The 12,341-nt window shown below is 48.7% G+C and overlaps 2 protein-coding genes across 4 annotated transcripts in view; one reads left to right on the forward strand and one right to left on the reverse strand.

The window, feature by feature from the left end:
• Window positions 1-1,620: 1,620 nt before the first annotated feature.
• Window positions 1,621-5,387, reverse strand: LOC144153948 (uncharacterized). The gene is made up of 3 exons (XM_077685733.1): window positions 5,136-5,387; window positions 4,898-5,068; window positions 1,621-2,050 (listed from the first exon to the last, which is right to left on the reverse strand). The coding sequence occupies exons 1-3, from the start codon at window positions 5,295-5,297 to the stop codon at window positions 1,871-1,873; spliced, it is 513 nt and encodes a 170-aa protein (XP_077541859.1). The 5' UTR covers window positions 5,298-5,387; the 3' UTR covers window positions 1,621-1,870.
• A 137-nt stretch (window positions 5,388-5,524) lies between these two features.
• Window positions 5,525-12,341, forward strand: part of LOC144153947 (cyclin-dependent kinase 16-like) — a 145,008-nt gene continuing 138,191 nt past the window's right edge. The window contains exons 1-2 of one of the 3 annotated variants that reach the window (XM_077685728.1): window positions 5,525-5,644; window positions 11,708-11,970. In XM_077685728.1, coding sequence (XP_077541854.1) covers window positions 11,835-11,970 — 136 coding nt within the window. In that variant the 5' untranslated portion in view covers window positions 5,525-5,644; window positions 11,708-11,834. Of the gene's footprint in view, window positions 5,645-5,688; window positions 6,046-11,707; window positions 11,971-12,341 lie in introns of those variants that run through there. The other 2 variants (XM_077685726.1, XM_077685727.1) reach the window with 2 other exon arrangements.

Below are 12,341 nucleotides of genomic sequence, written 5' to 3' on the forward strand. Positions count from 1 at the left end.
TGATGGTATTTAGTGCCAGATGAAGTTGTAAACTGGGAAAAAATCCGCAGATCGCGTGGTGGAAATCTGCGCCCGTGATATACTGCACGCACGGGCACCTTGTGCAGGCATTGCATTAAATGAGCATAGTTAAATTTCATGTGGTTACTCTCTTTATTTCAACGTGTGGGGTATGAAGAGTGTGACATCCGCAATAAAATGGCGGAAGCCGTAATAATGAGATTTGTTTTATTTAGTTACTGTTGTCCAAACGCAGAAATTTTTTTTGCTGATAAGCATTCTACGCCCGATCGCGTGGTGTGAAATGGGGTAGCAAAGGTCACGATAACGTGCACACCATGCGACAGCCGCTACCTCACTTGGAGTTGCGTGCCTGTAGATGAAGCAAACTACGACGACTGGCACCACTTGCTCTTGGCGCGCAGGAGCTCCTTCGCGCTCAACTGCGATCTGTAGCACGGCAGCAAGGTCACCCATTAGCACTCAGCTCATCCACTGAAGTGCGAGACCTTCTGCCTCTGCATTACCAGCACCCTTCTCCGTCGCTACAACCGCCTTGGATGTACGCGCGTCTGCAAATTACAATTCGCGTCTGCAACCTCACGAAATCTCACGAAATCTCCTCCAAACCAACACCTTCCCGCATCCAATTAGGCTACACCGGATATTCCCCACCCAATCTCCAGCGAAATGTATACGCACTGCCAAGAACCTGGTACACTCAGACATATTATCTTAGAGTGTAGAAAAAACAAGCACCCCCCCCCCCCCCCCTTCCCAGCATCCCAAATCCTCAAGAGCAGTGGTGGACATTGCTGTCGAGCCCCTGCATGCCTCTCGGACCAGCTCCTGCTCACCGAGAAGGCAGCCGGTGTTAAAGGCAGCTCATGGATTCTCATAAAGAGGGAACCCCTCCTGCAACGCCGTAAATGCTCTGACAATGAACGTTTCTTTCTCTCTCGAGAAAGTACCTCCAGAGTAGCACATACTCGCAGTGTGTGTGGGATTGGCCAACCAAAGAACCCATTGCGAGAAAGCTTCGCGTTCAACCATCATCGTCGTTAGACGGAGGGGTGCATGATTTTTTCTCTAACGCGGATTTTGTGGCTTCAGTCGAGTTTCATGAGATATAGTCTCCGTGAAGACGGGAATGCATATACGAGCTTAAGGTGTGCAGCAGGAACCCGTTGAGTCGATGCAGATCACAGCTGTGATGGATGAATCGTGAGACCAGTAAGTTGAGGATACTCCTTATGGCTCTTGAAAGACATCCCATAAACGGTAGTTATAACGAAATCGCTTTGTTAGAAATTTCGCTTTATTCGAAGTGTTTAATGGCCCCCGCTGCAGTGCATTCAGAATAGCTGCTTCCAGCCAATTATCGCTTGTAACGAAGCTGTACGCTGTCCCGAGTACTGTGTAATATGTAGCACAGTACTCGGGACAGCGTTACTGTGTTATATATAACGGGGACTTACTGTATACAAAAAACGTATACGTACCGGCACGATATATCCTTGATAAGTAAAGTGATGGTCCCCTGCCTATTTATTCCCTTGTCTGCGGTGATGAATAACTAGGTCACGCAGGAAGTTAAAATTTCGGAGAAAGGCCGTCAACTTTATTGAACATTGAACAAACATCAACTTCAACATTGAACACTGAGCAAACATCAACTTCAACACTGAACATCGAACACACATCAACTTCAACATTTAGCAAACATCAACTTCAATATCGAGCATTGAACACACATCAACTTCAACATTGAACGAACATCAACTTCAACACTGAACACTGAATTCAAACGTCAATACTGAACAAATGTCAACGTCCGAAGGAGGCTTCCCCCGAACCGGCACGTCGACGCTCATGCCAGGGCCTCCCAGGCACTCGCGATGGTCCTCTTGAGGGTCTCTCGCTTCGCCCGCTGCTCTTCAATGCACTGCATCACTTGCTCGATCTCGCTCACGAGCTCGCCGATGTCGCTCTGCTGAGCGTCCCAGCGGGCCCGGGCTTTTTCCAGGCTGCTGTCGAAAGCTTCGGCCATCTTGCGTCAAAGAAAAGGGAAAAGAAAGAAAAGAAAAGCTCAGAGTAAATTTGTTTTTCGAAGGAACATAGACAATGGTGACAGCAGAAAGGCGTGTCATTACACACGCACGCACGCACGCACACGCACAGCATCTTGAAACATTAGTCTCCTCTCACAGCCCAAAGCGCGCGCATACATCCAGCCTTTCCACTAAACCCCGACTCGACGATGATTATTATGGCTTCTTGGCCATCGTGATATTGACACGTCCGATGAATGAACCCATACTCGCCCTGTCTTCAAGATGAATGCCGATTGCACTGTGCGGCCTTTCCAGCTGCAAATTTATACCTCCCGGGGTCAGAGATACCGATTTATCATTGTATATATAACACGGCTATTATATACGAGACAAAAGTAAATACGAGACGGTGATGCCTCGCCGAATTCCTCACGAGAGGGTAATAATCGGTCCAAACGCTTGTACGTCAGGAGAAATTCCCTTTTGGAGATAGGCAGGCACCATGATATTCCTCTACGTTCTATGCTATGACCTACGAGTACGATTCAAATTGTGCGATAATCTCTAACCCGCTAATATTAATTCCAACTTTTCATTTTAACATTTGAATTCCCTATCCGTCTGCACGGCTCTTTCATCTGTAGAAAACTTAGAAGCGTACTTTTAATTAGCCACTCCCTCGAGCTGACGCCCCGTTATTGTTGGATGCAATGTTTCCCCCGCATTGAATCTTCCTGCTTCACAATTCGTGCTGTTTATTCTGCCTAACCCCCCATGCTGGCTTTAATTGCACTTTTCTCTAAAAAGCTGCCTAGCGCTAGCAGTTTAGAGTCGTGAGCCTGCTCTCCTCAGCCCACGTGACCTCTCCAGCCTTTTCAAGGAGCCCACCTGTTTTGGGTCGAAATGTCCGCCTTTAAGATGCCCCAAGATACTCCCCCCCCCCCCCCCCTTCTACTCCCAGTTCCCCCACTTTACGTAGAGTCTTCATGCCACAATAAAGGTACCTCCCCCTCCTCCTTTTGTAGTCTTCGCAATTCATATTTTTGTTGTACTTGTCTCGTTACAGAAGTGGCTTTTGTACGTTACTTGCCACCCCTGTTTGGACTCTCAAGCATGCACCATTGAATAAATAAAAAACCTTCGCCACAACCCCAACTCTCTGCGATAATGAGTTCCCCCCTCCCGTGCCGCCGACGACGTACAAAGCTTTTTGACTTGATAGCTACGCCGAGGAACCCCTTGTGTCAACTATATATGCCCGTTGCTCATGCAATCCTCCCCATTAAATCCCACTGTCTGCTATAATAGGTCTCGGAACCATTCTGAACGTCAAAGGAAAATGAAGCCCCCAATGCGTGAGCATCTCGTTCGGTTCGTCTCCCTCGCGAACCTGATGCTCTGCCAGATGCGCACAGCGCCGCACACCTTGCTTCAACTTGTCATGCCCTGCGCAGAGGCAGAAGGCGAGAGCCATGCTTCGACTTGACATATAGCCGGTATTCAAGGGCGTGGAATGCATGCAGGCAGCCAAGTGTGCGCCGCCATATCTGTTGCCAAGCGTCTGTTGCGAGGCGACATTGTGCGCACGGCCCGCAGATCAGGCACCCCTTTTCTCCTCCAGTGCGCCGTCACTCATTACGTCGGGCTCCGCAGGATGGCGGTACTTGTCCATGCTAAGCACGGCTGTGAAACACGTGACTGTGTTTCACGTTACAAACTCTACCTCAGTGAACACAAAGTATTGCCTCGAGACCGTTGAGAACATCTCTGTTGACGCCGCCGTTTAAAATCGGATTCGAACGGAGCAGATGACGCACGCTGGTGCTTTTTTTTTCCTTCGGCATGCGGGCGCAGTGTCCCAAGCCGCGCCGTGTCTGTGGCGCATCGGCCATGTCTGTGACCGTTTCTAGTGTTGCCAAGCGAAGAAATTGACCGCTAAATTTTTAAATGCAGAGCATTTCTTAGCCTCGCCTCTTCCTGCGTCGGACGGCGTCCACAGCTCCGCGTCCGCAGCAGGTGCGCCTCTCCTTCTTCCCTCCTCTCTCTCAACAGCAGCTGGCGCGCGCATGCGTCGTAGTCAGCCCGTTGGCTCCGTCGTGGTGGTCTCGGCGTAACACGTGCTTGATAGCAGCGCGGTGGGGCGTGGAAGGGCGCGCGCTGCTTGCGCATGCGCGCTCTCCCCCCTGTACTGCTCTCCCTCTACTGCGCGCGCTGCAAATATAAAGCGGCTAGCGGTTGCTCGTGCTTCAGTCACTGCGTTGCTCCTTCCTTCCTTGGTTGACGCTCGCTCCCACGTTTACTCGTGTCTTCTACTCCAGCATCACGGAAGAAGCGATGCAAGCAACACTGCCTTCAACCAGTACTGAGGCCCCAATGCTCTGCATTTACTCGTGTTCCCCTCGCGGGAAGGGGCGGAAATTTTTTCAACGAATACCGCCTATACCCTGGTAACGTGGCCACCGTCGCCAAGGCAGCGTCACTCCTTTCTTGAAGGAAACTTTCCCCAAACTTCACTCTGTGTTTATGCTCTAACCTGTGCTCTAACCTCATTTAAAAACGTTTAAGCTCATCTGCCACTCGCTGTATTGACACACCAACTAGGATTAATGCGAAGATTTTGGCCGACGTGCCCCATCTATTATTGGTCACGCGATGAAATAAAATATTCGGTCACTTTCACAAAAAGTGCTGGCGATGTGAAAAGAAATACTAAATATTACTTCGCAGATATTTTTCGCGTGCAAATCATTCGAGTCATGTGATACATCTAGCCCTACAACTTCATGTTTGAGGATATACGCTACCGAGCTTTTTGCAACGAGTAGAATGACATACGTGCATACCTTGGCGAGAAACGCTTCCCGAATTTTGGGTGCGCGAAGTTCTTCCTCGCGCCTGCGTTCCTGTAGATCAGACAGCGTTTTGTTGACCTTCTCGTAAAGTTCGGTGATGGCACAGTCCGGGTTGTCCTCGCCATTGCGGAGATGTTCGTCCTCTTCCTTGGATGTTGCCTCCTAAATAAACATGTTAAATAAGTTTTTGTGAATAAGGACTTTTTCCCGCTTAAATTATGTTCGTTACCTGGAATGCTTCTTGTCCCTCGTACACTACAGGCTCATGAAGTGCTTGGGGGATGTTTTCCAGGGGTTCGTCGGAATGTTCAGCATCGAGGCGCCTCATTTTGCTTCGGCGTTGTGAGCGGTCGCTAAGCTGGGTTTCAGCGGCTGCGCTGTCTTGACTCATTCTACAGATTCCGCTGTGGAAACCCGGTGACTAACGCGATTGATTCTTGCCCGCACTTGGACAGCTACAGATTTTGTGTGGCCGCAGGTTTGACGCAGCCAGGATCGTCTGCTGCGCGTTGTTCTTTCGCAGGCTGGATTTGAAACGGAGGCCTGATACTGCAGAGCCACGCCAAATTTAGTTGCTTTGAAGCGGTAAAATGAGCAAAATATTACTCATAAAACGAAAAAAAGCGTAGAAAATTTGTTCAAAACAACGCGCTTCTGGTTTTGTTTTGTCACATGACGTCGCAGGTGGCAGCGCAAGGCATGATGGGATCGACTGGGAATGAAATCGTTGCGTGACAGGTGAGGCCTAATTTTTTCGCTTTTTCTCGCGATATTTCGCTTCGTGATTCGTGACTGTTGGTTGGAAAACGACGGAAACGATAAACTGACCCGACCCTAGTAATAGGTGACGCTTGTCGTGCGAGCATACGTAAAATAAGAGCGTTTTTCACGGGCTCAGGTGCTTGCCCGCCGTCCTGTCGGCGCGGCGGCATGACTCACGTCAAATTCGACTGTTCCACGGACGCTCGCCTCTTGAGTTCGCGCCCACTTTCTTTCAATCCAGCGAGCGTTGGTGATCGCTACAGCAGCACATTTGTGCGTGTGCACTACGTTCGGCGTGTGTAGAAGAGCCGCGTTCATAGCTGGGAAGAAATATTTATTTACATTTGGCGACCACCTCCCAGTTCCGCGCTCACCAGGTCGGTATGCCCAGTGAGACGCTTTTGCTAATGTTTGTTTTCCCTCCGTTGTAACATAAACGAGAGTCAACCGTTGTTCAGGCGCTTTGGCTCATACAGTGCTATGCGACAGTGCTTGCGATTGTTTTATTTGATTTCAATTCATTTGCGCGATCTCGACTAGAGACGCATTGCTTCGTTTGATGCTTCCGAATCTACAAATTATTGCTTGTTCTTTCAAAGTCACTGCTGCTTTTGGTGAGCCGCTGCTTCGCAGGGTGTTTTATTCGGTTTTACAAGCTCTAATCCCACAAGTTATGGTGGCTAGAGCCACGTGTAGTAACGTGAAAATATTCTGACATCTTAAAAACTTTTTCACACGGTAGGGCGTTCAAGCACGATGCCACCGGCTTGTGCGGGATAGTTTCATGGGCGCACGAAATCTTTTTTTTTTTATGAGGGAACAAGAAATGGGTGTGTCCATAAGCGCTGTAAAACAAGGAATTCATATTCCGTGTACACGTGTGAACCACGCGCATGATTATATTCGGACAGAACGGGGTTCTTTGGTTATCAGTTTCGGGTTCACACGTGTAGTCCGAGGACCCCCCTCCCAGTAGGAATAAATTTGGAAAGCGAATGACAGATTGCTTCTCGCAGAGTCCGTGGCGAGACCAGAGGCTGATAATCGAAGAGCCCTCGTGGCGCCGCGTAAACATTTCCTGTCGCCGTTGAAGGCTAGGCTGATAAGACGAAAAAGTGGGTGTGGTTGAGACAGGCTCGCGTATTGCAAGGCGCTCGGTCGTCAGTGAAGTTTCCTGTGTTCAGTAAACTGTGATGGTGATCTTGAATGTTTAGCAACACTGCATGTGTAGAGTTTCAGTGACAGGCTTCCTGTCATTGTGTGGCAACTGTCGCGTTTCTGGCACATTCAAACATTTTTAGCTGACATGTCCTACTCCTCTGCGCTGTTGTAAACAGCTCCACTTTTCTCCTAATGTTCTCTATTGTGCTTGTAAATGGATGTATAGAAACACAATTCAGCACGATTGGTATGTAGTAGTAGCATAAAAGCAACAGCTTGCGAGGAACGCCTGTTTTATTTAATTGGTAAGTTGTAAAACTCACCTCATTGCATGTTTTTGGATTCTTCTGAGTGATGTGGCATGCAATGCAGGGAGCAAGCTTGGTTTAGGTTTTCGGTAAAAATGAAAGTGCGTTTGGTGGAGTGTGAGACAGCAGGGAAAGTTTCTTTTTAGCCTGCACTGGCTAAGTTCTGATGCACTGATCTAAAGTAATGATCAATAACCTCGGGACAGCAAAGCAGTTTGAGATAGGTGGTGAGGCAGTAGAAGTGGTAAGCGAATATATCTACTTAGGCCAAGTTGTGACCCCAGATCCCAACCATGAGGCAGAGATAATTAGAAGGATCAGAATGAGGTGGGGTGCATATGGCAGACATTCTCAGATAATGAATAGCAGCCTACCATTGTCGCTGAAGAAGAAAGTGTATGACAGCTGCATCTTACCGGTACTCACCTACGGGGCAGAAACTTGGAGGCTCACCAAGAGGGTTCAACTTAAATTGAGAACGACTCAGCGGGCAAGGCTCACCAAGAGGGTTCAACTTAAATCGAGAACGACTCAGCGGGCAATGGAGCGGAAAATGATAGGTGTAACATTAAGGGACGAGAAGAGAGCGGAGTGGGTCAGGGAGCAAACTGGTGTTAAAGACATATTAGTAGAAATTAAGAAGAAGAAATGGACGTGGGCAGGGCATGTAATGCGAAGGCAAGATAACCGGTGGTCATTAAGGGTAACAGAGTGGATCCCTAGAGAAGGCAAGCGTTGCAGGGGGCGGCAGAAAGTTAGATGGGCAGATGAGATCAAGAAGTTTGCGGGGATAAATTGGTCACAGTTGGCACAGGACCGAGGTAATTGGAGAATAATGGGAGAGGCCTTTCCCCTGCAGTGGGCGTAGATAGGCTGGTGATGATGATGATGATGATGATGGCTAAGTTCGAGTTGCGTCCCAGTGATGTTAGAAAAGTGTGCGGGAAGTTGTGTATGTTCGCGTTAAAGGGTAATCATTTGCACCGGCAGTGACGAGCGATGCATAAAACGTAACTCAGTGGGTACAGCAAACAGATATTGTGGGTGATAGTGACGAGTGAGAAAATTTATACACTAGCCACCAGAGGCGACGACAATGACGGGCTGTCGCTGTCACTCGCGTTTGGCCAGCCAGAAGCAGCTTACAAGTGAGCGACAGTGACGGAAGGTCCTGGCGTCAATGTATAGATTTTTTTCGCTCATCACGGTTGCCCGCTCTATCTGTTTGCTGTACCACCCATTGAGTTACGTTTTAGCCATCGCCCGTCGCTGTTGCTACTTGTGGTTACACCTTTAATCATAAGAACAGATTCTGGCATACCTGACATAGTATTGCGAGCAATGTAACAAATTAACAAAACGAAGATTACCAGTTTTTTTTTTTTTCACTTACCACACATGGTGATGCTTCAGAGACATGGTGTGTGGGGTCTAGTATACAAGACAGATTTGTTTTCTCGTAAGGCTCCCAAAGTGTTCAGTTTTGAATCCTGTAAAGCCACCTAGACCGCCCAATGTTCCACTTCAACCAGCAACCAGTTTTGTGTCCTGAGAACAAAGCAGGCATGTCTAGACGGAAAGGGAAATATCCTTAGGTGGTAAACAACTAACTGGTTCACTGAGGGTAACCGTAGGCAATGCTGTTTGAGGGGGATTTTATTCGAAGATGCTTCTAGCAGCAAAACTTTGCCTCGAAACCAAGGTGCACCCCAACCTGCAGGCTCACTTTAAATGCAGAGGCACAAGTACAGAAGGTTGCAAGCACAGTGCAAATGGTGCTTTTGCTGTTGGGCTGGACGCAAAGTAGTGGGAAATTGCTATTAAGTAGGATGCATCCCACTTTTAGGGTGTCGATTGAGGTGGGCCCCACATTTGCACGGGGACAGAATTTTTTCCCACTTTGGCTGTACTGATCTGCTATGGGAGTCGAGGCATGGTGGGAGCTACAGAACAACACCTGGCTTCCTGTCATGTGCTTATCTGGGACTTGCAGAATCCATTCGTGTAGCTAAATCGCCTTAATGCACGGTCTAACAAAGCTAAAGCTCAACTAATGCTTGTGCTGCACAGCAACTTTCAGCTGGCAGTTGAACGCTTACTTACAAGTGCCCCTCGTAGATATTTAATGTGCCAGTCGATAGATAATTGGTTGGAAGGTCTTCAGAATGCCTTTGGAGCGGCCTTGTACCCTACTTGCCACTTGACCTTCCAGCATTGCTTGGGACAGCTTTACAGCTAAAGCTTGGGAAACAGATTGCAGCAATTGATCATTAATGTGTCAATTATACTGTACCTCGTTTAGTTGTTTATGGCATAATGTTCAGAAAATCTGGAAAGCACTTTGTCGTACATGATATAAATTGGGTATGCTTTGACGAACATCGGATGCTAGAAGACGACATTGCCTACTGTGGGAATTGGACTAGAGCGTATAACAAGGGGCCTATGTGGAGCTTGTGACGAGCTTTTTTGTTGTGTCGTGTATAGCAACTTTATTTGATCATGTTCCATGTTGTCATTTTCATTTTTCAATGGTCGCTTGACTCAGCATTGCTGTTAGTGTGGACCTTTTGGTGAATTTGCCTCCCTGAGATGCGTTTAATGCGCTCTGATGAGAATGGCGACAACCATGATTTGTTGTTATGTGCTGTTTCTTGTAACTGCTTCGAATTGTGTGGGCCTGTTATTCGGAGGGAAAATGTGGAGCACACTGGTTTAAGTGTTGTCGCTGGCTTAGCAGTGCTCCCTGGGTTTCTTTACTCGACGGCTGTTAATGGGACACTGAAGGCAGCCAGCAAGTTGGTTTCAAATGAAGGTCTGACTTTCCCGTAGCCATTTTAGCATTGATTTTGTGCCGAAAGATGCCTTAATTGCTGAGAAATCGCTAATCAAACGCGATGCAAACAGCAATAGCAGTTGCTATTTGCATCACGATAAACCGGAAGCAAGTGAGGCAGCAACTGAATACAACGCTACCACGTACCGAGCAGTCTGGTCAGTTTCAGTCAAATCAGTCGTGCTTTCCCAAACGGCCGCGACCTTTGCAGCTCCGGACCACTGAGCAAAATCTCTTCATGGGACCCGTGATCGGTATTGATGTTCTGTTGAAAAACATATTGTCCTTTTAAGGCCATGCGAATGTTGCCATTGAAGCAACCGCTTGTACATAGCTCGCATGCTTCCTCGAAGAGCAATACCACCGCCCCAAGTGTGGTCAAGTAGCGCCACCTAGTGGCAGCCAGGGAAAACGTCGCTTATGCCAGACATTCTAACCACTTCCTATGTAAGTTGCATGGTATAGTTAGGGGGGTGTGGCACTAGCCTTAACGTTTTTGCAATTTCCCACCTTATTTGGAGAAGCTACGCATAAGAGTGGTATCTTCGTACACTTGGTGAGCTAATCGATTTAGCGCAACTTGTAGATTGACTTCAGTGACCCTTGCAGGTCGGGGCTAAAGCTCCGCTATACTGTGCCTGTCCGTTGCCCAGGTAGATGGGAGCAGTACGGAGGAGACTTGGATGTAATGGAGGTTCTTTAGTTGGGGCTTTCGTGCCTCTATCACGGAAGTGACTGCGTTACCGGTGCCATTGCATTGTAGATAGGACAATGTGTGTTGCTAGAATGAAACAAAGGAGAGCACTGTTGCTATATTTATGCGGAGGGACACAACCAAGACAGGTGTTGTCAAGGCAGGTGTCATCGTATGTGAGTGAGGGAGCACCGTAGAATCAGTTGCAATGATTTCTTGAAAGATATTCACCGACCAGGAGATAATGGGGCCAAGTGTGTGCTCGTGACAGCAAGAGAAAAGTATTGTGCAGTGAGCACAGAGCAAAAAGTAATATTATTCCTGAGACAGCACAAACATCAGCACAATAAAATGTAACGTTGTAGGAGTAACGTAATACCAATAAAACTTTAGGCAGGCGCCTTGTAGGCGTTGTGAAATCCCCCCCTCTACCCTGAGACGGCCGCCACGAGAGCAGTCTGTCTTGATTTTACCTAATCGGCCAAACCGCTTCTGCTCACTGACTAGCCAGCGTCACTATCAATAATTAACAGTGACTCTGGCTAGTCAGTGAGCGGAAGCGGTTTGGCCGATTAGGTAAAATCAAGATACACTGCTCTCGTGGCGGCCATTATGCGACACTAATTACACTGTCGTGGCACGTTGGCGAGTGAGTACTGCAATTTCATGCCGCCTCACGAGTATACGAGTTGGTGCCCCTATGTTGTCGCAGTGTCATCCGATGACTGCAGCTGGGCTGAACTTTCCTATTGCTGGACTAGAAAATTGTCTGCCAATTTTTAAACACTTCTTGCAGGACAGTGCCCTGATAGAGGCAATGGAACAAAGTGGTTTTGGCCCATACTAACAAAGGGTAGCGCTTGTTTGTGAATAGCAGGGGGCTTGGCGTTTGACTAGCTCACAATATATGCACCTTGGGGCCCAGACTTTGCACAAGGGCTGCAGGCTTGAAAGTGCAAGCCTAATGGAAACCACAGTGCAGCGTGCAAAGGAGTGCCTCGACTCTAAAACGACGCCTTTTTTTGCATTGGCGAGTGCAGGTGGCTTCTGGGTGGCGTGTGCGACTGCTGTCGGGGGGGAGTGGCACCGACTGTTCGGTAGGAGAGAAGCAGCGGGGAGGACACAGCGGCAGCTCCCCAGGGTGGCTGGCCGGCGGGATGCTTTGCGATGAAGAAGCTTCGCCGCCGCCTCGCGTCTTCCTTGAATCCATCGCGCTTCCGCAGCGATGACGGCCTCTCGCAGCACTCCGGGCAGCTGTCCCTGCGGGGGGAGAACGGGGGCTCTGACCCCGGCGGCCACACCGGTGAGTGGAGGGGCAGGGGGGGGGGGGGGGGGGGTGATATAGATTGTCGTGTGTGCAACTGTGACCCTCATCAGGCCACAGGTCTGCAGAGACCATGTTGACACCCGTGAGGATGCACCTGCTACCCCTATGTGGGTGAGTGTTATGTGATGCGACAGAGCGGACGATGACGAAGAAGTGCACTGGCTCTTATGCTTGGTTGTTCGCCACATTGCCAGCCCCCACAGCACTCGGTGCTCGCTCCCTCTCTAGTTAGGCACATTGCCCAACGGATAATCCCCGTGAAGCTTACTCGTGTAATGAATACACATTTTCATTTCCTTAAAACCGAAGCAAAGTTAGGGGTGTGTTTATTATGCAGGGTAATTTTT

The sequence above is a fragment of the Haemaphysalis longicornis genome, unplaced genomic scaffold (assembly GCF_048455015.1).
Source record: "Haemaphysalis longicornis isolate Haplotype H1 unplaced genomic scaffold, Haemaphysalis longicornis Haplotype H1 scaffold_9, whole genome shotgun sequence".
In the NCBI taxonomy this organism is placed as follows: Eukaryota; Metazoa; Arthropoda; class Arachnida; order Ixodida; family Ixodidae; genus Haemaphysalis; species Haemaphysalis longicornis.

Excerpts from the sequence above, each read along its gene's own strand:
- LOC144153948 (XM_077685733.1), bottom strand. The coding sequence starts at position 5,297 with ATGAGTCAAGACAGCGCAGCCGCTGAAACCCAGCTTAGCGACCGCTCA. Across the intron at positions 5,069-5,135 it reads AGGGACAAGAAGCATTCCAG|GAGGCAACATCCAAGGAAGA; the intron begins GTAACGAACATA and ends ATGTTTATTTAG. Across the intron at positions 2,051-4,897 it reads GGGAAGCGTTTCTCGCCAAG|ATGGCCGAAGCTTTCGACAG; the intron begins GTATGCACGTAT and ends CTTTGACGCAAG.